Source organism: Penicillium atrosanguineum, assembly GCF_028827265.1.
Source record: "Penicillium atrosanguineum strain IBT 20685 chromosome Unknown utg000002l_segment0_segment0, whole genome shotgun sequence".
NCBI lineage: Eukaryota > Fungi > Ascomycota > Eurotiomycetes > Eurotiales > Aspergillaceae > Penicillium > Penicillium atrosanguineum.
Window position 1 is genome coordinate 3,341,794 of NW_026623134.1, and position 25,923 is coordinate 3,367,716.

Below are 25,923 nucleotides of genomic sequence, written 5' to 3' on the forward strand. Positions count from 1 at the left end.
AGGGGATCGCTCCGAAATGCCAGCCGCGGCTGAGCGCGACCAAAGTGGTGCTTCGGGGCTTGAACAAGGAGTAGCTGCAGTTGCCGGCTTAGCATTGGGAGGGAAAGTCTTACACCAGCTGTCTCGAAGCCGGTCTACTTCCGCCCCTGGTGCGGAACGAACCCTAGATCTAGCCCCGAGGTCACTCAGCAGACCATCGTCGCCTCAGATGGTCCGTGAACGAGACGAATCACCTAGGGGACGTCGTCCGTCTGTGGCTCGATCCGTCACCGAGTCTCCCACAGCTGTACCTCTACACTTCCGTCGCCCTCCAACATCCCCAGGTCTTTCGCGGGCAGTCCCTGTCACTGAGTCTCCCACTGCAGCCACTGTCTCCCCAGGCTCACCCACCCAGCCTCGTCATCGCCGTCTGAACTCTGTCGAATTTAGAAACTCTCGTGAGATCCGTCCTCTGTGGCTTGTCGAGCGTCATGGCGCAACAAAGGGCGAGACTGCGGAACCTGGCGAACCATTACCATCCCTCCCATCCAGCAAAACGTCCTCCCGAGCGCCGTCAATGGAGGATCTTCGTGCACTTAACGACGAAGATGCCATCCAAAGCTGGGATGCAGTTCACTTCAGCCATTCCATGTCTGACCGGCGCCGACCAACCGGTCTAACGATCTCAACTGACCGAGCCAACGACGAGGGTGAAGGTGACCTACTTGACTCGCAGCAAGCTACTCCCACAGCAGACGGCTACGGAGTGAAGAAGGAAAAGCACTATGAATTCCATTCTCCTTCAGAACTCCTTCGGGATCCTAGCTCGCTGCCAGATGTGCCTCCCTCACCTACGATGGAGGCTCTACCTTCCGCCGAGGGATCTGTGGTTGGAGCCAAGGACCTCAACGAGGGCGAAGGCCCCGAACGGACAAGAGACTTTGACTTGCAACAGGCCGACTCTCAGCATACGGCTGGTACTCCCACTCAAGAAACATCACCATTCGACGTCGGACCCGGCTTCGCAGGTGTTGTCGATGCCGCTGTCGCTGCTGCTGTCACGGAAGACGAGAAGCCTGCTCCAGGTGAAAAGGAAAGAACAGAGACTACCGAACAAACCATTTCTACCTCCAGTGGTCCATTCGGAGGATTCGCCGACATTGTCAATGCGGCCGTTTCCAAGGAGGTTACTCCCGTGACAGCATCTGGAGAAGAAGTAGACAAGCCTGGCACTGCCGTTGAAGAGAATGTCCCCCATCTTGAGATGAGTAAGGAAGTTGTTCCAGAGAATACGGAAGCTGTTGAGCCTCAGGCACAGCACGAGGAGCCGGTCGAAGAGGTTGCAACTACGTCGGCCTCCAAGAAGAAAAAGAAGAAGAAGGCGAAAAAGGGTCAGTCTCAGAGTGTTGATGAAACGACTCCTGGACCACTGGCTTCCGAGCAACAGGCTGTCGAGGGCGAAATACCTTCTATTGAGACCGAGGCTGCTTCTTCTGCTGTAGAGGAAGAAGCCGCTGTTCAACCGGAGACTGGAGTTGAGACTCAGGTTTCTAAAAATGTTGAAGCAGAGTCTTTGCCTTCTGAAGTTACCGAAGCTGCTGAGTCCATTGGAGTCATTGGAACCGCTGAAGCTGTGGCAGTTTCTGAACCCGAAGTCCCCGCTGCCCCTGCTGAGCCCGTGTCTGTGGAGCCTGTTACCGCCAAGCCCCAACCCGAGTCTACGGTTACCGAGGATGCCTCCGCTGAGCTTGAGGTCCCCATGACCGCCGCTGAAAAGAAGAAGGCTAAGAAGGCGGCAAAGAAGAAGGCTAAGAGCATCTCTTCCATCGAGGAGGTTGGTGACGTGACTCAGCCATCTGATTCTGCAGTTGTCGAAGATGTCCCGGTTCAGGAAGAGAGGGAGGCTCCACAGGATATCAGTGTCCCGGAGATTCCCCCGACTGAACAAGATGACCCAGAGTTCCACGACTCCCGCGAACTTGTGGAGACAACCGAGCCAACTTCTACTGAAGAGCCTCAATCTGGTGATCTGAGCAAGGATCTTCAAGACCCTGTTTCTGAAGTACAAGAGCTCGAACTATCTCAGCCCTCTCCCGCTGAAGCCGGCGAAGAACCTCAGACTATGGAAGCGGTCGCGAAGTCATCAGAGGACGCCACTCCTACTCCTGCAGTCGATGAGACCCCCGCAGAAGAAGATAACTTCCAAGAAGCCGTCGAGGAGCAGGCCGAGCAGCCAAAGGACGTTCCAGCTGATACACTTCTCGAAATTACTGAAACCCACCCAGCCGAGCCTGAAATTCCTCTTACCGCGGCGCAAAGGAAGAAGGCCAAGAAGGACAAGAAGAAGCGCCAGTCTCTTGCTTTTGAGGAGGAAATTGCGACTGACCCAAAGGCCGCCGATCCCGAGCCAGAACAAGACTCCAAGGATCCCGAACCTGAGGAAACAGCTTCTAGCGAGCCTATTGATACCCGAGCTTCTCTGGCTGGTGGTGAGATACTGTCTTCTGAACCTGAACAGATGGCCAAGGATGTCTCTTATCTGCCTGCTGAAGAACCTGTTGCTCCTCAAGAGCCAGAGTCTGTTCCTTCTGGTGATACTGAGCCGTTGGCCCCTACGGAGCCGGTCGAGCCGGTCGAGCATACTGATCTAGCTCAAGAAATACCAGAGACTCCGACCGTCGAGCCTACCGTGGAGCCTGAAGCCGAGTCCGAGGTCCCTATGACTGCAGCTCAGAAGAAGAAGGCTAAGAAAGACAAGAAGAAGTCCAAACAGAGCGTTTCTTTCACTTCTGACGACGAAAAGCCCACCGAGCCCGAGTCTGCCGAACCCCAACCCGAGATCGAGTCAGTTGGGATTACTGAGCCATCCGTTGAGGCCGAGGTTGCTCCTGCCGATGTCACCACAGAAACCCTTGCAGCTACTGCAGAGACGTCTACGGATACGGTTCCTCTGGAAGAGACCAAGGAGGTTTCAATCCAGCCCGAGCAGCCTCAGGAAGAGCCCGCCCTTATTTCTGTCGCAGATGTCAACCAAGAAGCTCCCGCTAGGGACTTTGTCGGCGAGCTCGCACAAGAAGAGCCCGAAGCCTCGCGAGAGGTTCCTGTTGATGATACCCCCGTTGATCCTGAGGTCCCCATGACAGCGGCCGAAAAACGGAAAGCCAAGAAGGCAGCTAAGAAGAAGCAACAAAGCATGAGCTCTATCGCTGACGACCCCCCTGTCGCTGAGGCTGAACTTGTTGAGACTCCGAAGGATATTGAAGCCCTTCCCGAGGCCGAGACTCCGGCTGTTGAGGAGGTTCCCCCCCTACTCCTGAAATTGAAGCTATTGAGCCCGTCAATGACGTGTCGGCTCTAGCTGATATCCCAGTAGAAAGAAAGGTTGAGCCCCTTGACACCGACCAGCCTAAGGATGACCTGACCCCGGCTACCGCCGTCGAGACAGTTCCTGAAGCGGTCGACCCTGAAGTCTCGATGGAACCCGAACCTGATTCTGCCGTGCCAGAGGTTCCTATGACTGCCGCGGAGAGGAAGAAGGCCAAGAAGGCGGCTAAGAAAAAGCAACAGAGCGTTAGCTCTTTCGCTGATGAGACGCCTGCCACTGAGACTACTGCCATCTCTGAATCCGAGATTGTTCAGACTCCTAACGACATTGAGACTGTCCCCGAGGCCGAAACATCGGCTGTCAAGGAGGTTCCATCTCCTACTCCTGGGAATGAAGCTGTTGAGCCCGTCAATGACGTGTTGGCTCCAGTTGATATTCCGGTTGAAGAAGGAATGTTTGAGCCCCTTGGCGCCGACCAGCCTAAGGAAGAGGACTTGACTCCGGCTACCGCCGTCGAGACAGTCCCTGAGACTATTGAACCTGAAGTCTCTACAGAGGAGCCTGAAGCTATCGAGGCCAAGCCAGTGGTGCCTATGACTGCAGCGGGAAAGAAGAAAGCCAAGAAGGCTAAGAAGCAGCAGCAAAAGCAATCCGTGGATCTCGTCGACCCTATTCCTACCGAAGAGGGGGAGACCGAGGAGACCGTTGAAGTTCCGCAGGCCGAGATCGCAGCTCCCGAACCTACAGAATCTAAGGCTGAGACCACTGCCGATGTTGAGAGGGATGCTGCCCCGGAACTGCTTATCGAAGATGCACCTGCTATTTCTGAGCCCTCACTTGAGATCTCTAGCGATGTCCAGCCCGTCTCCGAAGAAGCCGTGCCTGAGCCCGCACCATTCGACACTCCTGCCGCCGAGACTGTCCAGGAAGAGAACATGGAAATCTCAACAGAAGCCGCACCCACCTCAGATAAGTATCCTGAGGTTGCTCCCGAACAGCCTGTCGATGAATTGGCTGTTCCTGAAGCTGCTCTCCCGGATGATGCACCTGCAGAGGAGGCTGAGGTTCCCATGACCGCCGGTCAGAAGAAGAAGGCTAAAAAGGACAAGAAGAAGCGTCAATCTCTTGCTTTTGTTGAGGAGCCTCAATCTGACCGCCAGCCGGAGCCGGTTACGGAAGAGCCTGTTGATTCTCTCGCTAACGAAGGAGCCTCTGTTGAGCCTGTGTCCTCGAATTCTACTTCTGTCGAGCCTATCAAGACACCTGCTCCCACGGAGAATGCCGAGGCTTCCATTTCCGTCGAAGAGCCTGTAGTTGAAGAGCCTACAGTTGAAGAGCCTACAGTTGAAGAGCCTACAGTTGAAGAGCCTACAGTTGAAGAGCCTACAGTTGAAGAGCCTACAGTTGAAGAGCCTACAGTTGAAGAGCCTACAGTTGAAGAGCCTGCAGTTGAAGAGCCTGCAGTTGAAGAGCCTGCAGTTGAAGAGCCTGCAGTTGAAGAGCCTGCAGTTGAAGAGCCTGCAGTTGAAGAGCCTGCAGTTGAAGAGCCTGCAGTTGAAGAGCCTGCAGTTGAAGAGCCTGCAGTTGAAGAGCCTGCAGTTGAAGAGCCTGCAGTTGAAGAGCCTGCAGTTGAAGAGCCTGCAGTTCAAGAGCCTGTGGTTGAAGAACCTGCCGCCGAGCCCGAGGCACTGGCTGACCCCGAACCCGAGGTTCCAATGACTGCTGCTCAGAAAAAGAAGGCCAAGAAGGAGAAGAAGAAGCGTCAGTCTATGGGCCTTGAGAACCCTGAGTCTGAGCGGAAGCCCGAGCCAACAGAGGACGAGCCTGCTCCCACCGAGCCTGCTTCCACTGAAGTCACTGAACCGCCCATCTCAAACGAAAACATCGAAGCCCTTTCCGTCGGAGAACGAGCTCTGGAAGAGGCCGCGAAAGATGAGCCTGTCACGGAAACGCCCATCACCGAGGAGCTCATTGCGGAGCCAGAAACCCCAACTGAGACCCAACCTGAGCTTGAAGTTCCCATGACTGCAGCTCAGAAGAAGAAGGCTAAGAAGGACAAGAAGAAGCGCCAGTCTATGGGTCTTGAGGAGCCGCAGCCCGAACCAGTCAAGGAAGAGACCGTCACAGAAGAACCCACCGAGGCTGCCCCGACTCAACCTGTGGAAACGCTCGAAATGACCGAGAATGTCGAGACTCCTGTTTCTATCGAAGAACCAGCTCCTGAAGAGGCTTCCGAGGATTTTCCGGCCGTTGATGAGCAGGCTGCTGAGTCCGAGACCCCAGCTGAGCCTGGATCTCCAGCTGAAGCAGAGACCCCGGTCGAGGCCGAGCCTGGAGTTCCTATGACTGCTGCGCAAAAGAAGAAGGCTAAGAAAGACAAGAAGAAGAATCGCAAGTCCGTTGCCTTTGAGGATGAAGCTCAGCCTGAACAAGAATTTTCTGCTCCTGCCAAGACAGAGGAATCTCAGGATCAACCAACCCCCAATGCCACCCCTAGCCAAGAGCTGGTTGAGGTACCTGTTGATGCTGATCGGGTTCTTGAGGTGCCTGCAGACGAGGAAGTCACTGAGCCCGAGACCCCAACTGTGGACGCGGCTGAAGTTGCGACAATTACCGAGGAGCCTGTTGCTGCAGACGTCCTAGTGGAGGAAGCTGTGAACCAGCCAAGTTCCGATTCACCAGTTCAACCCGAAGAGCTAGCTGGGTCTCTGGAAGAGCCTTCTGAGAGTGCTGAAGCCAACGAATCCTTGGCCGATGCCTCTTTGTCCGCGAAGGAGCGTCGCAAACTCAAGAAAAAGGACAAGAAGAAGGGCAAGTCCGTGGATCTGACTGAAGAAGCCTCTTCTCCTTCTACTGAGGCGCCCCAGGAGACACTGCTGCCTGACACCGAAGCTTCCAAGCCCAAGGATATCGAGGTCTCTTCGCCAGCCGACAAGAATGTGGCAGTTATTGAAGAGGCTTCGTTGCCGAAACCTGTTCAGATTGAGCTTCTCGAAGACATGACTGTTGCAGTGGAAAGCGGCCCCACTGAGACAGCCAAGTCTGCCGAACTTGAGACGACTGCAGAGCCTACGGATGAAACGCCCACTACTGAGACTGAAGTTGAGCTCGGACCTACGCCATCAAAGGAGGAGGAACCTGAAGCTGATGATGGCCTATCAGCTAAAGAGCGCCGCAAGCTGAAGAAAAAGCAGAAACGCCAATCCAAGAACATCGACGCGGACGACAAAGCCGCCGAAGCCCAACCGGCACAAGACTCGCCTGTTCCCGAGACTTCCCCCGTCGAATCTTCGCCCGCCGCCGATGAAGCCGAAAGATCACCCCCAGAATCGGAGAAACGGGAAATCACTGAACCCGTAACGGCACCCTCGCCTGCGGAGAATGACGGTAAAGAACTTCAGTCCCACGACACAAAAACGCCCGACACACCGGCCCAAAAATTAGCTTCGACTGATGAGTTCTTGTCTTCGCAGGTAGAGCAGCCGCAGATAGAGAGTCGTTCTTCAGATTATCCTCCCCAATCCGTGCTTGAGCGTTCAATTGATTTTGGCGATGCGACGACGAGTGACGATGCGCGAAAAGAGGAGGATGCGGTTCCACTTATTCCGGACGAGGAGCGTTTGATCGTGAAGGAGACCCAAGTTGGTCATGTTGAAGGTGATGTTGTGACGTCGGAGGAAGATGTCTCGAGGGAAGCGACTATGGAGGAAGCAAAAATGGAAGGAACTGGTTTATTGAATACAGACGAGTCAGTGTCCAAAGAAGAGGAAGTTATCCAGAAGGAGCCAGAGGGAGAGCCTCCCACTGGGACAGCAGTAGATGCTCCTGCATCTACTGACCCAGAGACGGCCGCGGAAGAAGTTTTCGAGTCAGCCGTGTCCAAGAAGCAGAAGAAAAAGGACAAAATGAAGAAGCAGAAGCAACAGCAAAGGGAGGAAAGTAAGATCGAGGAAGAATCACCAGCCCCTGAGGAAGTGTCAGCAGGGACGGAGACAGAGGAGCCAGAATCCGACCGTGTCATGCACGAGGAGACCGAAATCACGCAAGTCCCCGAAACTCCAGTTGAGCCAATTCAGGAGCCTGAGACCACCCCAGCTTCTCCAAAAGCTTCCGCAGAGCAAGCCAAAGATGCCACTCTTTCTGCACTCCAGCCTTCTGAGGAGGTCGAAGAGGTCGAATTCTCCAAGGAAATGAAGCACATCGAGGATGAGCCCGCTGCCGACGCCGAGCGATTCGAGGCGCCCCTTTCAAGAAAGCTGAGCAAGAAGGAGAGGAAGAAGCAAGAGCGCGAAGCCCTTCTTGCTCAACAAGTCGCCGAGGAATTGCCCGCGACCCAGCCTGCTCCTGAGCCTATAGAGACTTCTGACTCCGTTCCCAAAGTGGCAGGAGAGGTGATGGCGTCAGCAGAGGAGACGCCCCTTGGTGTCTTCGATGAGGCAGCAGTCCTGACTGCAGATTTCGTTGACAATGCGCCGAATGACATTTCAACTGTGGTTGAGGAAGAGCAGCCAGCGGCTACCCAAAAGGCTGAGCAGGCGGATCTTGCAGTTGATTCTACGGCTAGAGAGATGAAAGAAGCCCCGGATTCTATCAAAAACCCCTCTGCTGAAGCTCCTGCTGAGCCTTCTGTGGAGTTTCCCAGCGTCTCTAGGAAGATGAGCAAGAAAGAAAAGAAGACGGCTGCCGCTGCTGCCGCCGCTACGATTGAAGAAGAGAAGCCTATCGAGTCGGAGCCCAAGCTCGATGAGCCATCAATCAACGAGCCAGTTCTCGAGTCTCCAAAGGAAGAGGTCGTCGCCGATACTTCCCAGAAAGCTGGCCCAGACTTCAGCGACCTCGCCATCGAGCAGCCGGCTGCCGAAGAAATGGAACAAGCCCCGGTATTTGCTGAAGGGACCCTCGCCGAGTCCGCACCTGAGCCTCAGGAGGAGTGGCCAACCGTCTCCAGAAAGATGAACAAGAAAGAAAAGAAGAAGGCCACTGCTGCTGCTGCTGCTGCTGCTGCTGCTGCTGCTGCCGCTGCCGCCGCCACCGCTACCGAAGCTGCAACGGAGGAAGAGGAGCTTGCAGGGTCCGAGCAGACAGACGCTGCTGCTCCCATCGAGTGGGCTGGCACAGAAGAGCGAAAAGAACTTGTGCCAAAGCCTGAGTCCGTCCCGCAGGATGAACCGGTGGAAGCTTCCCGTGAAGTTGAGCCAGAGACTCTTGACGCACCATTTGCTCCCGAGCCTGAACAATTTCCCCAGGAAGTAGAGATACCTCAGCTAGAAGCAGCCAAGGATGAGGCTACAGTCTCCCTGGAACCATTCGATATACTATCGCCCACCGAGCAGCCAAAGCGAAACCCCTACGACTTGTCTGGAGAAAAGCAACAAGAACAAAATGAGGAGATTGAAGCCAAGCTGCGAAGCCAGGCACTCGAAAAGGAAGCAGACCTCGAGGTTGCTGGTGATTTGTTTGAAGACCGACCTCGAGAGCCGGAGGTGACTGCGCCTGTTCTCAAGAAATTATCGAAGAAGGAAAAGCGCAAGGAGAGAAAACAGGGTATCGAAACCCCCTTGGAGCAAGAAGAGTGGCCAGCTCAGGAGCCCATATCCGACAACCTCAGGGAAGTGGAAACACCGACACCAGCTCCGGAGCCTGAGCTCAAGACAGTCGCAGAGCCAGAGGCCCCTGTGGGGGCACAGCCCGAGCATGAGATCGAAAGCTCCAAGGATATTGACCTTGCATCGATTGAACCACAACCTGCCGGTGAGCAGTCTACTGAAGTAGAACTCATTGCGCCTGAAGCAGCTGCCAAGGAGCCAGAGATATCCCTTTCTCGCAAGGCTTCGAAGAAGAAGGCCAAGAAGGCCAAGAAGGCTGATCTTGTGTTGGACGAGGAACCAGCACCCGGCAATGCTCCCGTCGAGCATGAATCGATTGCTCCCTTTGAACCGGAACAATATGCTGAAATACTAGACGCTGATATTCGTGAATCAATAACGCCCGAGCTCAAGCAAGATGAGGAGGAGTTCCCTACGATTGAATGGGAGCACAGCAAATCGGACAAAGCAGAGCCTGTTCATGAGCAATTCCCTGAGCCCAAGCCTATTGTTTCTGTGCCTGATACAGATGTCATTGGGCAATTTGAGGAGTCTGCCATTTCGGAGGCTTTACAAGAAGCTAAGAAGGAAGCAGAGGAGCCTGTTGAAGATTCTTGGTCTTTGCCACTGAGCAAGAAAGACAAGAAGAAGGCCAAGAAAAACAAGAGAAAGTCAGAGCAAGCCACTCTGGTCGAGGAGTCTTCCGAGGAGCCTCCCCACAAGATGGTCGAGCTAGCATCCGATACCAAGCCAGAGCTCATGGATGAGTCAACTTCCAAGGAGATCGAGACCGAGCCACCGGTCAGAACTACCACTCCCGGAGGCTCCAAGATCGCGAACTTATTCCCTGGCTTGGAAAGGGCAGGTTTCCGGCGTTCAGCCATGAAAAAAGACGCCCCGTCGGTAAAAGATAGTGCTGAGGAAGAGACCGCAGCGGACCTGGAAGCGAATCGCGACATCGCGATCCCCGTCTTGGAAGCACTACCCCTAGCGACCACTGAAACCAGAGACATCCCCGAGACCAGCTTTGAGCTACCTACGGCGAAGAAGAATGTGTCTACAACTACAGAGAAAGAAACACCGATGGAAGATGTCACTCCCAAGGAACACTATACGGAGCCAGAGCTCCCGGTGCACGACAAGCGCTCTATTGCAGACGAGTTCCCATCGCCTGAGCACCCTGCTTCGAATGAGCGTTCATCTATGCTCTTCGGGTCGTCCCCGTCTACTCGCACCGAAGAACACGCATCTTTGCCCCGGCACCTCCTGCCCTCTCAGATGGAGGCTGCCTCTGCTACTCCCAGTGAACTACGTCGATCGCCATCCGTGATTCACGGGAAACACCAACATACCCCCCGCACCTGGAATTTGGAAGATCAACCCGTGCAAGCCGTGAGCAACTCTTCTCCGCCGCGATCGCTCTTCGGGCCATTTGAGCACGATCGGCCCCGGACTCCACTCGACACCATTGCGGAGCATCAACCAGGGGCCGGCCCCAAGGCGACCACGGCGCGATCCGGCATGCCCCGCCTGGAGATCAAACCGGAGCACGTCTTGCCTCGACCTGTGACTCCGGTGCGCAAATTCACCGATAATGCCCTGGAGCGCAAGGCGTGGCCTACCCCAGAGAATGAGAGTGGCAGTGCTACCACCAGCCACGATAATCTGTCGAAAATATCAAAATCTCCGCTGCAAACCCCCGAGCTGGGGGCGCCAGTGCTAAGACCCAGCGACAGCAAGGGAAAGCTGCGTCGCACGAATCGCAGCACTAGCAGCGATCTGCGGGCGGCCAGTCGCGCACTAGACTCTCCCCAGCCTCCTTCCGATCTCGATCAGCTTCCCTCTTCTTCCTCTTACGATCCCGTCACCGACAAGGGCAAACGTCCTTTGCGAAATATGTCGGACGTCTATGTAAGTGTTTCTCTGGTCCCATCTGATTTTTTTGTTTTGTTTTTGTTTACTAACTTTTCCCAGGAGGGTTGGGGGGAAACACCCAACTCCCCGCGGTCGCCCAGCCGACCGCCTAGTGTCCGTCGCCGCCGCAGCATGCAACACTTGCAGGATCTCGAAGGTCGACTCGATCAACTCATCTCGGAAAATCGTTTACTCATCGCCGCTCGCGATGAAGCCGAAGATCGATTGCGCAATGCCAGCGTCGGTCGCCGAAAGAGCGATCGAGCTTTGCAAAGCAGTGGCGCCGATCTGCGCGACAGAGAAGCCGAGGTGGAACAGCTCAAGAGCTCTGTGGAATGGTTCCAGATGGAAATGAGCCGTCTGACTCAGGAGAATGAGGGTTTAACGGCGTCCAATGCTGCCCTCGCTGCCGCCCACGCCGCCGAAGTCACCCAGGTCCGCGAGACCTCCACGCGCGAACTCGACACCTTACGGTCGCAACATAACGACTTGTCATCAGGCATTGATGCTCGGGTCCGACAAGAGATTCAGGCAGCTTTGGCGCAAAAAGATACTGAATTGCGCCGTCTTCGCCAAGAGCTCGAGGAGGCTCGCGACAAGGTGAAGGAGCTACAACAACAGATCGCCGCGTCAGTCACCGACAATGCCCTTGTCTTCCGCGATGAGGATTACTTCGTTGCCGCGTGTCAGAAGCTCTGTGGTCACATTCAACAATGGGTGTTGCGCTTCTCCAAACACTCCGATCACCGTCGCTGCCGCTCTCTAAGTGAGCTGAAGGACGAGAAGATTGCCGATCGCTTCGACAATGCCCTCCTTGATGGCTCCGATGCCGATACTTATCTCGCTGACCGTGTTCACCGACGTGACGTTTTCATGTCGGTTGTCATGACCATGGTCTGGGAGTATATTTTCACTCGGTACCTATTCGGCATGGATCGGGAACAGCGCCAGAAACTTAAGTCGCTTGAGAAGCAATTGGGAGAGGTTGGTCCTAGTCGCGCAGTCCACCGCTGGCGCGCCACCACCCTGACCCTGCTGTCCAACCGACCGGCTTTTGCCTCCCAACGCGACAGCGACACCGAAGCGGTCGCTCTGGAGATCTTTGGCACCTTATCGCTCGTCCTTCCTCCTCCTTCCCATGTTGAGCCACAGCTACTCGACTCCTTGCGCAAGGTCCTTCGTGTCGCTGTCAAGCTATCCTTGGAGATGCGCACTCAACTGGCGGAGTTTATCATGCTCCCTCCTCTCCAGCCAGAATACGACACCAATGGCGACCTGGCCCGCCAGGTTTACTTCAACGCCTCTCTAATGAACGAACGCAGCGGCGAGACCAGCTCCAACGACGAGCTGGAATCTCAACAAGCCGTTGTGCGTATCGTCCTCTTCCCCCTCGTTGTCAAGAAGGGCAACGATTTCGGCGAGGGTGACGACGAAATTGTCGTCTGCCCTGCGCAGGTACTCATCGCCCGCCCCGGCAAAGACAAGCGACTATCGCGGATGACCAGCGGTGACCGCATGTCTATTGACGGCGCCCGCTCCGTCCACAGCGTGGCACCTTCTATCGCCCCGTCTACGATGGACATGGGCAATGCGATTTGAGGCGTCACACTCAGATCCAGATTGCTCCCATCGCGGACTACCTTTTCTTCTGTTTCTCGGACCTGGCAATTTGGCGTCCTTATGGGTATGGATTCGTCGGACACTGACGACGTGGATAAATTTGGCGTTTTTTTGTTTTCCTCGATCGTGTTTTCGTTTTCTCTTTTTCCCTGCAAAATAACGGCCGCTGCATGTATTTACTATCTTTGATGCCTGATGAGTGATGACTTGTACTTCTCGCACGGCAATGTAATAGAATCAAATTATTCTGCATATTCATCTCCAGCAATCTATTACACAGCTTTCCTGAGAAAACAATCTGAAGGGTCTCCCATACTTGATTCTTCAGCTGTGTCTCGACATCATTCTGGGCACCTCTTTTGGTTCCTTTCCTAGGTATAGGATCTCTTTAAGCTGCTTTGAATACCAGAGCTGTACAGCCGTCCAAAGAGGATGACTGAATACGGAGATATGTGAAAGAGTGATGACTTTGTGCTATGTGAAATATACATAGGCTAGTCAGACTATGCACAACAGCAAACAAGCGTTGTAAACACCCTGGTTGGCATGCGATCGACTGAACTATAACCTTGGACCCTCGGAAGCTATCGCCACTGTTGGGCCTACAGTAGGTGTATGTGAGGGTGACTTGGAATGCCAATGATCCAACCTAATTATGGTGAATAAAAGCTTGAGTATTAACACATATTATAAAGAACATGGATTGCCTAGATGAGACAATCGCATTGTATAGGAAGGGTTTTCACGATGAGAGCTGCTGACCTCATCGTCCGTGTTAGGCAATGCAGATAAGGAGGCAGCCATGGAACCCAAGCCGACTCAGGGAACCTAAGCTGAACTTGCTCACTTCCCTTTCTCACCTATGTATTTGCCTGTACACACGAACCTGAAGAACCGAAAGAACCGAAAGAACCTGAATCGATCCTGGTTGTTTCATGCGGTCTACTCTTATCGAGCTTCTCATTCGCTCTGCCCAGTTGACGGTCCTGTCTGATGTTCCACTTTCGCTCGCCACACGCGTCATTCTCGGCGAGCAGCTTCGGCTCCAGCTCCAGCTCCAGCTCTGGTTCGAGCCCCTTTATGCCCCAATGCTGAGCTGGCCGTCGAATATGCCGATAACCATCTTACCGTGATCAACGCTATCGCAACACACACAGCACAGACGCTGCACCTGCAGCCCTTTGTTTCCGGAGGGGAAATTCCGCCGAATCAGTTGATAGGGCACGATCCCCTCCTCATTGACAGATTCTGCACATCACCAGTCCGATCGCCCTGGGCTTACAGGGCTCATCGCGCAATTGATCAGGACACAGGATAGTCTATCATGGATCCTCCTCTGACCCCGACCCCCGGTGTCGGCGGCTTCGAAGCGCGCATGTCGCCGTCGACCTCTAGTCCCTCCAGCCCAAGAAAGCGCCCCCAACTCAGCGATTACCCACTTTCCACTGATAGCAGGACTGGGAATGGTCCAATGGGCGGTCGAGACCCAGGACATGCTCCGGCCACGACGACCGAGACCCGCTTAGAGTCCCCCGCGCCTGATGACGGTGGTAAACCTTCCAAGGCTTCCAAACGCAAGAAGAATCGCAATCGCAAACGCCGCAACCGCCAGGAATCGTTCCTCACGCCGGGTCGGGAAGATTCTCATGATCGCTCGGGAACGAGATCAACAGGGACCGGTGGGGCTAAAGATTCGACGGAAGGCGAGCTGCCAACAGCAATGGACCGTCCGTCATTTTTCAAATTGGGCAGTAATTTGAGTAACACTAGCATCGAGAGCAATGCCTTGCTAGACCATCGGTAAGTTTGCTCTTCTACATTTCTAGACCATTGCAATATGGACTATGACCCTAATTACTGCGGCGCAAACAGTGAGCAACCTATGATGCGACCTCGGCGAGAGAGCCGCACTGCCACAACATTCCGCCCTTCATTACTCGCCGGTACCTTTAGGTCCTACGAATCTCGATCTCGGAACACAGCAGGAGGGAGCCGAACACATAACAATGGCGGTGACAGCGATGACGAGACTAATGATCGGACACCATTAATGCGCCCACCTTCTGGGACTACCTCCGGTCTCTCTCGCTATGGATCTGATTTGCGAAGCCCGTTCTCTCGTCAGCGACGAGCGTCTGGCCAGACAGACTCATCACAATGTTCGCCGCGAGGTCACCATAGCCCACCTTATACTCCCGATGTCGAGCGCGACTATGATGTAAACAACCCACCATCGATCCCGAGCTCGCCGAAGCTGGGGCCAGAAATGAACTACGATGATGCCGTGGTCACGGGTGCCGATTTTGACTTCGCGTTGGCGCGGTCCATGGAGAACCGTCACGATTCGTCAGGACGCATAAACGATGCTGTGATCGACATAGAAGGTTGTGGACTTGAACAACATTCCGCGCCGTCTTCCCTTCGCTCCGGGCATGATTCTCCGGCGGAATTACGGCGACGCCGAACGGTGGCTCTGCCAGTGCAGGAGGATGTATGCTTCCCCACCGAGATTTCCGAAATTGGTGACGAAGGCCCGAGGCTGCCTATGAGTGGTGAGCGGCGACGTCGAAGCAAGCGTCAATGGCCGGACCTGTCCGTTCTTGAAGAATGGAGCCGGGAGGAGAAAGAGGAACGAAGTGGAGATCTACGGGTGAAAAAAATCAGCGAGCCTATGCTCATCGAAGGCCGCCTTCGTCCCCAGTATAAAACGTGGAAGCGCGAAGAGGAAGAAGCGCCATATCGATTCACCTATTTCAACGAAGAATTTCAGAGCACCATTCATGCTCAATCTATATCAGAGTTGGTTCAACCGGGTGGTAGCTTCAAAGACCTCTTCATTCCCGACCCGCCTGAACTAGAGGACTCTTCGGATGATGAAGACTTTGAAGGCGATCACGCGGAGCACGGTGTTAACCACTGGGCTCCTCGCATGGGTACCAGGGTCTCGCCCTCCCACAACGACTTACGGTCTTCAACTGCAACCAGTGGCACCGCAACCCCTGCCCCAGATCATATGAGAAATGGAAATGGAAATGCAAATCCGCCAAGTGCCTCGAACGGAAACCGAGGTCACCCACGCTTGTCTGTGCTGAGTGATGAAGGTCCAGGATCTCAACGAGAACCATCACCATCGCAATCCAACGTCCCTCCAAAGCCGAAAAGATATGGTCCTCGTCCAACCTTCTGGCTGGATGTGCTCTCCCCGACAGATGCCGAGATGCGTGTGATTGCCAAAACATTCGGCATCCACGCCCTAACAGCAGAGGATATCATGATGCAAGAAGCACGAGAAAAGGTGGAGCTGTTCCGCAGCTACTACTTTGTTAATTATCGCACGTTTGAACAGGACACCAACAGCGAGGATTATCTCGAGCCCGTGAATATGTACGTGGTTGTGTTCCGAGAAGGCGTTTTGTCCTTCCACTTCTCGCAAACACCGCACCCAGCCAATGTACGACGCCGAATTCGCCAACTTATGGACTACCTGATCTTGAGCTCGGACTGGATTTCCTACGCTCTCATCGACGACATCACCGACGTCTTCGGCCCCCTCATTCAAAACATCGAGGATGAGGTCGACGAGATCGACGAGAAGATTATGCAGATGCACTCCTCGAACAAAGAAAATGCCTCTGGAGACAGTCTAACCCCCTCCTTTGCACCGGGAGAAATGCTGCGACGTACCGGTGAATGCCGCAAGACGGTCATGGGACTCTACCGACTACTCAGCAACAAGGCCGACGTGGTCAAGGGGTTCGCCAAGCGCTGCAATGAGCAGTGGGAGGTGGCGCCGAAGTCCGAGATTGGCCTGTACTTGGGTGACATCCAGGATCATATCATGACCATGACAGGAAACTTGACTCATTACGAAACGTATGACACTTATCTTGTTTTTTTTTGGTTTTTAAGTTTATCTGGATCTGGAATTGGCTAACTGTTTTGGTCTAGGATCTTGTCTCGTGCCCATTCCAACTACCTGGCACAGATCAATATTCTCATGAATGAGCGCCAGGAGCAGACTGCAGATGTCTTGGGCAAGCTGACGGTGCTTGGTACTATTGTCCTGCCGATGAACATAATCTGTGGCATGTGGGGTATGAACGTCAAGGTTCCGGGTCAGGATATTGATAACCTGTATTGGTTCTGGTCTAGTAAGTTGCCCCTCCCGCTTCAGTTTTGATTTTGCATTATGGTCAGGTTCTAACGGTTTTTAGTAACTGGCGGCCTGTTTCTCTTTGGTCTTGCCTCGTTCTTGATTGCCAAACGAGTCTATAATATCGTCTAGGCGATGAAACTGTCTATGTTAATGTCTCCAAAATAAAGCTTAATACCCTTCATGTCTGGCGTTGCCATATTCGTGGATATTTTTTTATTTTTTTTGTACATGATTTGATCTCCCTGCCTAGATATACGTGGTGGTTTAAAGGAGCATGCAACGGCGTTAGATACTGGTGGCGACATGGTCATGCATACGGGACCTTTGTGGTGTTTCCTTGATTTTTTTGCCCTCCTATTTCCGGCTGTGAAGGTTAGATCTCTGGCAAGTGTACTTGAATTGTATATTTTCAAGGATGTGGACCAATGTACATTGTATCTTACTGTGTGTGGTTCGGCAAGGAAGCCGCACTAAGACGGAAACGATGAGGTCACCATGACCTGGTATTGGCGATACCAGTGTATTGTGGCCATCCCTGCTTGTAGACCCTGTTTTATTACCCACCTGCGTCATCACTCTGTCCTGTATTTCCCCAGGTTCCAGGTTCCAAGTTCCAACGTCTTTCTTTCTTTCTCCTGTGGAAAACATACTTGTCCCCATCTTTTACTTGTTACTCCGTCTTTCCGCCTCGCCTGTGGGCATTCCTCCTTCACCGGCACTTCTCTCATTCCCAGTCCCACGGTCTAGACCATTGTCCGCGTGCCTCCCCTGCAGTGCAAGGCCCCTTCGACCCTGACGTGGGCCGCTACGATTGGCTCATCCGGACCGGCCCTGACCACTTCGCACCGAGGCTTGGTCACCGACTCTGCAGCGGAGAAACGCTAGAAGACTAGAAACTGCGTGGCGTCCGTTTCATGGGAAAAACAAGTCAGCCGAAGCCCAAACGTTGAACCGGATCGGCGGACCCCCATCGCACTTTCCCGCCAACCAACGTTGACTGCCGTCGTTCTAGACGTTCTTGCTTTTCTGCCTTCCTTCTGCTTCTCTGAGAACAACCAAGACCAAGCTGCTAAGATCGGCTTATCTTGGATCGTCACTTCCCAGATCCTCCTCTTTCTCCTCGATCTTTCTTCCCTACCCAAACCCCTGCCTGCATGCTGCAGCGACCCCATACGTTCACTCGTTCATTACAACCCCGGTCTATCCGTCTTTCAAGCATGTGGACGTCGGCTATTCGCTTCCCTGCAACATCACCTGTGTAATGACCTGTATCCTGCGCAACATCATCATCCTGACAACTCATATCTTCACCGTCGAAGCCATTCCCCGTCTGGCGCCGCACCTTGCTTTGTGAATTCCCTTTTCGGGTTCTGATTCCTGCCCAACTGTGAGGCTTCCTCTCGGGTCTCCTGACTAGTCTCCGTTCAAGTCCAATCTGAATCAATTAAAGACCATGGCTGCGGAGTCCGAGAGGCCGCCTTACCTTAATGGCGCCTCTGCGCGACCCAGGCTGGCCATGTATGCAGCGACTTCCGATCCTGTGCATCGGACGGTCAGCGAGGGCGATGCTGCGGAGAAGCCGCATCCGACCGTTAAATCACAAACCCAGGCCATGGGCCAGGTCCCAAAGCTCCTTCCGACCTCTTCGACTAATACCTCCGGCTCCGCTTCCACAACTACCTCCGCCGTCTCTTCTCGTGAATCCTCCCCAGTCCGAATTTCTTCAAGGGCGGCCAATCCCTCTTCCGCTAGCCTAGGGCCTTCTCGATCTTCCAAAAGCAGCCCGACCCGATCGTCCTCCAACGGCCAGTCCTCGCCAACTCCTTTACCCTCCTCCGCGTTGCCCGTTCCCCGTACGCATCCTATCGACACACAAATCCCACCTCCCGCCCCCGAGCCCCCAGTCAATGTCCTCAGCCCGGAAAAGTCCAACATGCCAGTATGGGCGGGGAATCGCCGTACAGATCAAGCGTCTACACCACCGAATACCTCCCATAAACGATCCCAGCTGCCTTCAGAAGATAATGGAAAGACGGACAGAAATTCACCACGCACGGTCACGAGGGGCGTCAGTGGACAGGGTCCTTCCCTGGAGACAGTCCAGGAGATGACCAGTAATCCGTCTACTCCGTCGACTGAGACCCCTACTAAGCCGAGCACCCCGGACGACTCACGGTTGCACACGATTGATGAGGACCCGACACCTCGGGCCTCAAAACAAAGTACAGAGAGTGGGAGTGACAGCGGTGGCAACCGCAGCTCCAAGGAAGACAAACCCAATGCCGCCGGTGCAGGCAAACCCTCTGGGACCATCATGCCAAAGCGATCAATGACCTCGTTGAGCGGCGCTCGTGCAAAACCCAGTGAAGGCTCGGTGCGTAACATGATTGTGGAGACCGAGACCGTCAGCTCGATACCTCAAGTCTCCTTGGGAGTTGGGTCTGGCGATCGAGGCAACGCCGGTCGCGCCGATCAAGGTACTTTGCGCATGAAGCCTTCAACGGAGACCATTCGGCCCCGCAAAGAGAAGAAAAAAACCCGCCGTCCCAATGCCCTGAACACAGGCCCTGCCTCGACGAAAGCAGATATCTTCGAGGCCAAGGTTGCAAGTGCTGTGGATGAGGCCGACGTCTCCGACTCTGATGAGACATTCGTTTATGAATCTAATCCACCCGACCCATATCCTCCTCGGCAACCCCGATACCACTCCCGAACTCCAAGTGCCACCTCCATGGCGAGCCAAGTGGACCAGCTGGCTGGTCGTGCCCGTGGAGGTCTTCGGGATGGCGCCCACAGCGTCACCGGCAAGCGCAGCATGAAGTTCACGAATAGCGAATTTGGGACTCGCGGATATGCCCCCAGTATGGATGGCGAGTCTGCAGACGCAGAAGGAACCCGCAATGGTGCCGCTAACCCCGGCAGTGGAACGATCACCCCTCGACACCAGCACATTGGGCGCCATGGACGTGGCGGTATATTACACGCTGGGCTCTTTGACAATGAGCAGCCCTATCCGCCACAAAGCGGGATGAAGTCACCGCGGCATTTCCTTGGTCATGTCAACCGACATTCGCGAAATGGAAACCCTCGCTCATCGCCCAATTATAAGAGCATTGGCAACCAGAAGGGGGGCGAATCTTTTGATTTCGATGCTGAGGGAGCGGATGATGAACGCACCCCATTGGTGGGCGCGCGGCATTTGAACCGCCGAACTGGTCGACGCCCAGGCAGCGCCAGCTTGCGCCAGCTCGAATATATGGAACGCCAACGCGGATTCTTGCCTCGTTATGGGTCATGTGTTGTGGTCCTGCTGCTTCTTCTCATCATTACTGGTGGTGCCGTCTCGTTCGTTATCGCCGCGACTAAGACTCTTGTGGACGTCCAGGTCCTTGCTATTCAGAACGTGCTCGCATCTGAGCAGGAAATAATGTTGGATCTCAACGTGCGAGCTGTGAATCCGAATATCTTCCCTGTGACCATTGATGACACTGATATCGACATATTCGCCAAGAGCCGGTATGTTGGAACGGACAAATTCTGGCGCGAGCACGGGCAAGACGAACTTGATCAGTTCCCGCGGGTTGAGCAAAGGCGGAAACGCTGGCAGTTGGCTCAGATCGTTCGGTGCTTGGGTAATATGGAATGCGTCGAATCCACCAGGTCTAGTGTTTCTGCATCGAAGAAGGCTAAAGACAAAGACGGTGTCGATCACGGCACCGATCCTATTCCCGATCCCGAAGGAGATCCGCGGTCCATGCTGCTCGGCAGAGTATTCCACTTTGACTCGCCGCTTTCGTTCGAGGCGTCTCCGTGGGGAAAGCATCACTCTACTTCCAAGGGACAAATTCGACTTCCCCGTCCTGGCAACAGAACCGAAGAAGGTGGCACTGAACGCTGGGAACAAGTTCTCGAACATCCATTTGAGTTGATCGTCCGAGGTGTTATCAAGTACCAGTTACCCCTCAGCTCGCACTACTACTCTGCGTCCATCAGCTCGAGCGTGAAGATCGTTCCCGATGAGGAGATCCATAATCCCGCTAAGCTCCAAACTCTATCAAGCAATGAAACGGCCCGAATCTCCTTCGCCAGGAGAACCACTTCCGATCTCCGCCTGGCGGACACCAATACCCCCGAGCATCGATCGGGACTCTCTCAACGACAGTTTACGGCCTGAAACCTCTTTTATTTGCAATTAACATTAGCGATAGATTGATGTCCATTACGACAGCCCTTTTCCTTTAACTATCCCTTCTTTGTTTTGTAACGAGACGAAAAAAACAAGCAACCCGACCTCTCCAGGCTCGGACTTCCACCGTCTCTTGCTCCCGCCCCGCTGTATACCCATTTGCAACGCGTTCCTTTTTTCCGTCATGGCTCTTACATGACCGACTTCGAGTCCGGAGCATGTGTAGCAGCTTATCTTTTCTCATTCTTCTCTTCATTCACAGACTTCTATGTATATTGGTTCCATATCCCCCTGCTAATGGTTTGGATATGGACATTACCATGTTTTATCACGATCTGATTCAAGCTTGAGTGAAACGGTCTTAGATCGCTCGTCCTGGCACCCTGCCAACCCTTTTTCCTTGCCTCATGTATCTATATTATATTACAATACTGGAATTTAATGGAAGGCTTGTGGCTAGGTGACTCTAGCTCTGATTTGGTATTTCTGTGTATTAGTAGTGTGCTCAGATAAGTATAGAGTAGTACTTTAGTTTCTCGTGGCTTTCTACCGGCATGAGTAGCGGCTGCTAGCTTTCCACCTAGGTAAGAGGAATACCCTAAACTAGGGCTTATTCTTGGACCGAGGTACGCTTTTAACTGATTCTAGCTAGTAGGCTCGTTTACAGCCGAGAGGCTTAGGGCCGAGTATGGAAGAGCGACGTCGATAACGGATGAGCAGCATCCACAATAGAAGAGCACCATACCTAATAGAAGAGCATGAATACCTCTGAGGACAGCATCATAACGGGCAATGTAGGTACCGTAGCATCAGCAACATACTTGTATATTTGAAGAATGAACCGAATCCTACACGAGCCCAATTTAAAAAAGATATACAGTCGTAAATTCATCATCATATCGCAGCTACATAAAGTCATGATCGAAGACCGAAATGAAAGATGAAAAAAACATCAAAAGCAGCAACGCAAAGTAGTAACCGTCAAAAGAAAAGGACATCAAGCGTGACAGTATAGAGCGTCGATAAAAGCAAGAAAGCGAGCCATGAAAATTAAAGCAGCCCCCCCCTTCCCCCTGTAAAAACGCGATCCAAATTAATGTTTTTGTCTTCCGATCAACTCCAAGCCTACTTTAGAAATCAGAACAAGACTCGCGTGAACTTGTTTATCAGATCTTCGATTTTCTCAAGAGCCGGGTCCTCCTTCTCTTTGAGAAGACGGCCATAAGAGTCAAATCGATCAGGCAGATCAATAGTTGAATCTGATTCCGATTCCGAAGGCTGGCGATGACCAGACTGTTTTTGTTGGGAGTGGTGGTGGCGATATTCACGAGACTGAGGCGGAGCCATTGGTGGATACGGGACAGATGACGACCGACGACGGGAATAATGAGGACGAGAACGTGACCGGATGGTCGAGTCACTGTCGTCAGAGTTGTACCCGGCGTCTTCATCTCCCTCTGCCTCCGGGGTCAGGTTGAAAGTTACTGACTTGGGGGGTGGGGGTTGACTGCCGGAGCGCGGAACGGAAGGGCGGGGGTTGATTAGACCTATAATTACGAGTTTCATGTGAGCAATTGTCACTAGGGACCGAGCACGGTTCCATGAACCCACCGGAGCGCGTGTGGTACTTATCAGTGGGAGTACTAACATTCTCGTCTGCTCGCCGGGGCCGTGGGGCATAGTGCTCTGGTCCGGGTCCGGGTCCTGGTCCGGGTCCAGCGGCACCGTAGCTGTAGGGTTCAGCCGGAGGGGCAGCGCCTGGTGGGGGAGGGTAGTCTCCTGGGTTGTAGGGTTGAGGAGTGGCGTTCAAGTTTGTGGTCGAGTCAGGTGGGGGAGGGAAGTATTGGCCGTGGGGGTAGTAGTTCGGGTCCAGGGGCGGTTGGTGTGGAACAGCATGGGGAGAGACGGGGTAAGGCTCAGGGTCGTAAGATTCCTCGTACGGGTCGCGGGGAACACTATGGTCATATCCTGTTTTGGAGTTAACTTTGTCTGTGCTAGAAGAGAGAGGAATTGTGACGGACTCACGGGTCCTTGAGCGAGAACGTGAGCGTGAACGCTCGTCCTTGCGATCCCGGCTCTGCTTGTACTTGTGTGCGGCATATCCCAAGCCAGTGGCACCAAGAACGCCCTCGGCGATGCTGCGAGAACGGCTGCGGTGCTTTCTGCTGCGGCGACGCTCCCGGTCTGAGCCAGAAGAGCTGCTGTAGCGAGGAGCGCGGCTGCGACTGCGGCTGCGACTGTGACGCCGGCTGTGACCTCCGTCCGAGTAGTATGCACCGCTTTGGAGGGCGGGTGGCTGGCCGTAGTAGTGCTCAGCGGGGATGCTTCCTGCGACAGGATCGTTGCCGTACTCGATCAAACCAGCCGAGTCACGAGCGGGATCGGGGTACATCTCGGAGCCACGGGCACGGCTGCGAGATCTGGACCGGCGATGTTCACGGCTCACGGGCTCTTTGCCATCTTTCTCGGCTTTGTTCTTCTCGTAAAGTCCAGTGATACCAGCAGTACCTAGACCAGCGGCCAGGATAGGAAGGGCCTTGCGGATCCGGCTCTGAGAACGAGGACGCTCACCCTTGCGAGATTTGGAACGAGATCGAGCATGCTCAATCAACCCGGCCGCGGCCGCACCAGCCAGACCAGCACCGGCGATGTGCTGACGGCGTTTGGACTGACTGCGAGCATCATCGGTCTCTGAGCGAGCAGTGCTCAAGGCCCGGCCGCGAGAGCGGGAACGGGTACGAGAGCGGCTCTTGCGCTCATTTTTGTTTTTGTTGTTACGTATAGCGGCCACACCAGCAGCCACTGCAGCGGCTCCAAGGCCAAGCTCCAGAAGGGTCTTCGCACGGCTGTGAGAGTGGGAGCGGCTGCGGCTACGACTGCTGTGACGGCCGCGGCTCCGGTGGCTGTGATGGCTGTGACGGGAACGTTCATCGTCGAAGGAGTGTGCGCGATGACGGCTTCGGCTTTTGCTGCGGTAGTAATCGCGAACGTGACCAGCAGCATTGACAGCCACAGCACCTAGGGCACCAGCACCGGCGGTTTTTGCAGCACGGCCGAGGCCGTGGCTCACATCTTTGCCCTCACGCTTACTGCGGCTGCGCATCAGTTCAGCAGCACCAACAGCTACCAGGGCGCCTTCTGCGAGGTGGCGTTTGTGGTGAGGGTGGTCGTCATCATAATCACGGGTGGTCTCTTTGCGGATGTAGACCATACTGTCGTCACTGCTGTAATCATCACGATCTCCATGACGACGGCTAGCCTGGGAGATGGAATCACCCGGGCTCAGTTCACGGCGCGAGCGGCGATCATCGTACTCGCGGACACGGCGGCGACTGTGATAATAGTAAGGGTCCTCATCGGTCTCGGAGCGGCGGACAACGTCATACTCGGCTTCTCGGGCTGGTCTCGTTATTATTGTCTTTTCTCGAATGATGTGTGTTGGGGCCAGGTTCCACCCGGGATGCAAATGGTCTGCGGATCTCGCGCGATGGTAATTGTTGTAGGGTTGTATGTACTCACGTTCGTAATAGTCCCGCTCGTAGCGGCGCGGCTCGTACTCGATATCACGCTCGTAGCGAGAAATGGTCATGGGTTCCTCGCGCTCCGTCTTCCGACGAATGACGAGCTCGCGGTCGCCAGCAAAGTCGTCTCGACTCATTGAGAACTCGCGGCGGTCCTCACGGTCCTCGGATGGTACAACGTACCGCTTGATGGTGACCGGGCGGTCAAAGTCCTCGCGCTCTCTCTCTCGGTAAATGTACGACATGATACGTGGTTGAGAGAGAAGAAGAAAGTTGGAGGGGCAAGTATGAGGGGGCGAAAGCGGGTGAAGAGAAAATGAGGGGCGCAGGGCGACGCAGGGCGAGTGGGGTCAAGAGGCTGTGATCGACTAGTGCAGCAGCGGATCAGGCTGAACTTCCGATTGGGAATACCCTTCTGGAATGAAATCGAACAGCTTTTCCCGATGATTCAGGCCCAACGCCGAGGCCGAGTTTGTTCCGCAGTGCCGGGGATCGGCAGGCAGCACAGATTCCCTTGGGCAGCAACTGTGAGGCTGAAGGGGATGAAAGAGAAACGTAGGTGTGGAGGGGAGATGAAAGAGATGAAGTGAGAAATCGTCGAGAGATGAAGCAAGAGATGGGTTGAGTTAGGGGGAAGACGTAAAGAAGAAGAAGAAGAAGAAGAAGAAGATAAGAAAGAAAGCCACGTGAGGCTCTCACAGTGAACTCACCGACTGCATCAAGTGTTCCAAGTATCGTTGATGTACTACTTTGCTACTATTTTGCCCGGGCACTCGTGGCAAAAACACGGTGTGCCGTGGCTTAGACTTGTTTACTTCGACCTCTACTTCCACCCAACCTTGGGTTCTTCCCGCGCGCAATCCACGGAAACTCGGTGGGCCGCTGCCCAGTGTTTGCGACTACGCGGAGTCTAGAAACGGGGCGCTACACGGAGCATGAATGAGACTGTGAATGACAGCGAGGCAGCCCTGCGCCCCACCCCTTTTACACTGCGAGTCGGCTGCGAGTCTTTGTAGAACGTGGTTGACAGAATGCGAAACGCAAGGGAGCTGCATCGATCCCCGTGGCCATGGCCTGCATTGCAGGAGATTCGCCCGCTTCCCGTATCTGGATTCCGCCTTACCAGTCGAGTTAATGCGACGGCCTTTTGCCTTTGCCCCGTCCATGATCCAAAGGTCCATGATCCCAGTGTGGGGAGCCTCCAGTGACGTCAACGGCTTCACGGGAGGACGGGGTTCTCGGCCCTGCTTCGAGACTGTGGACTGAGCCACGGTCTGGAATTTCACAGCTTTAAAATATGTGTCTTTCTTTCGTGCTAGAACGAAATAAGCCATCGCTGGGATAGCCATCTTAGATATCTTGCCGGGTGCTACAAATGACGAGTTACAGTGTGGAGGGATCAGACGGCACGCTAAGATGCTGAAGGATGACGTATCCCCCTCCCGTGTCTACGGGATGTTGCAAATTGGTAAATGGGCGTAAACCCTTGTCCTGCTATTTATTTTCCAGATATTTCACTAACGGTCTTTCTAGAGATATCTGTCTTCCTTTCCTGTATTTCCCGCCTCTTTTCGAATGGCTCCAGGTCCACCAGGGCAGTCAAGTTAGGTTCATAGGCCCACTTGCAATATCGTCTG

General features: G+C 54.2%; 4 protein-coding genes across 4 annotated transcripts; 3 read left to right on the forward strand and 1 right to left on the reverse strand.

Annotated features, from left to right (window-relative positions):
* Nucleotides 1-16: 16 nt before the first annotated feature.
* N7443_003035 (uncharacterized protein) lies at nucleotides 17-12,402 on the forward strand (the record flags this gene model as incomplete). The annotated part of the gene is made up of 3 exons (XM_056883091.1): nucleotides 17-3,277; nucleotides 3,385-10,800; nucleotides 10,864-12,402. The coding sequence occupies 3 exons, from the start codon at nucleotides 17-19 to the stop codon at nucleotides 12,400-12,402; spliced, it is 12,216 nt and encodes a 4,071-aa protein (XP_056744932.1).
* Nucleotides 12,403-13,747: 1,345 nt separating this feature from the next.
* Nucleotides 13,748-16,708, forward strand: N7443_003036 (magnesium transporter CorA family protein; the record flags this gene model as incomplete). Its single annotated transcript, XM_056883092.1, has 4 exons — nucleotides 13,748-14,223; nucleotides 14,296-16,296; nucleotides 16,372-16,574; nucleotides 16,638-16,708. 4 exons carry the CDS (start codon nucleotides 13,748-13,750, stop codon nucleotides 16,706-16,708), a joined length of 2,751 nt encoding a protein of 916 aa, XP_056744933.1.
* A 1,324-nt stretch (nucleotides 16,709-18,032) lies between these two features.
* Nucleotides 18,033-20,753, forward strand: N7443_003037 (putative phospholipid metabolism enzyme regulator; the record flags this gene model as incomplete). The annotated part of the gene is made up of 1 exon (XM_056883093.1): nucleotides 18,033-20,753. The coding sequence occupies one exon, from the start codon at nucleotides 18,033-18,035 to the stop codon at nucleotides 20,751-20,753; it is 2,721 nt and encodes a 906-aa protein (XP_056744934.1).
* Nucleotides 20,754-21,902: 1,149 nt separating this feature from the next.
* N7443_003038 (DUF3824 domain-containing protein) lies at nucleotides 21,903-24,531 on the reverse strand (the record flags this gene model as incomplete). The annotated part of the gene is made up of 3 exons (XM_056883094.1): nucleotides 21,903-22,312; nucleotides 22,377-22,733; nucleotides 22,791-24,531. 3 exons carry the CDS (start codon nucleotides 24,529-24,531, stop codon nucleotides 21,903-21,905), a joined length of 2,508 nt encoding a protein of 835 aa, XP_056744935.1.
* Between the last annotated feature and the right edge of the window lie 1,392 nt (nucleotides 24,532-25,923).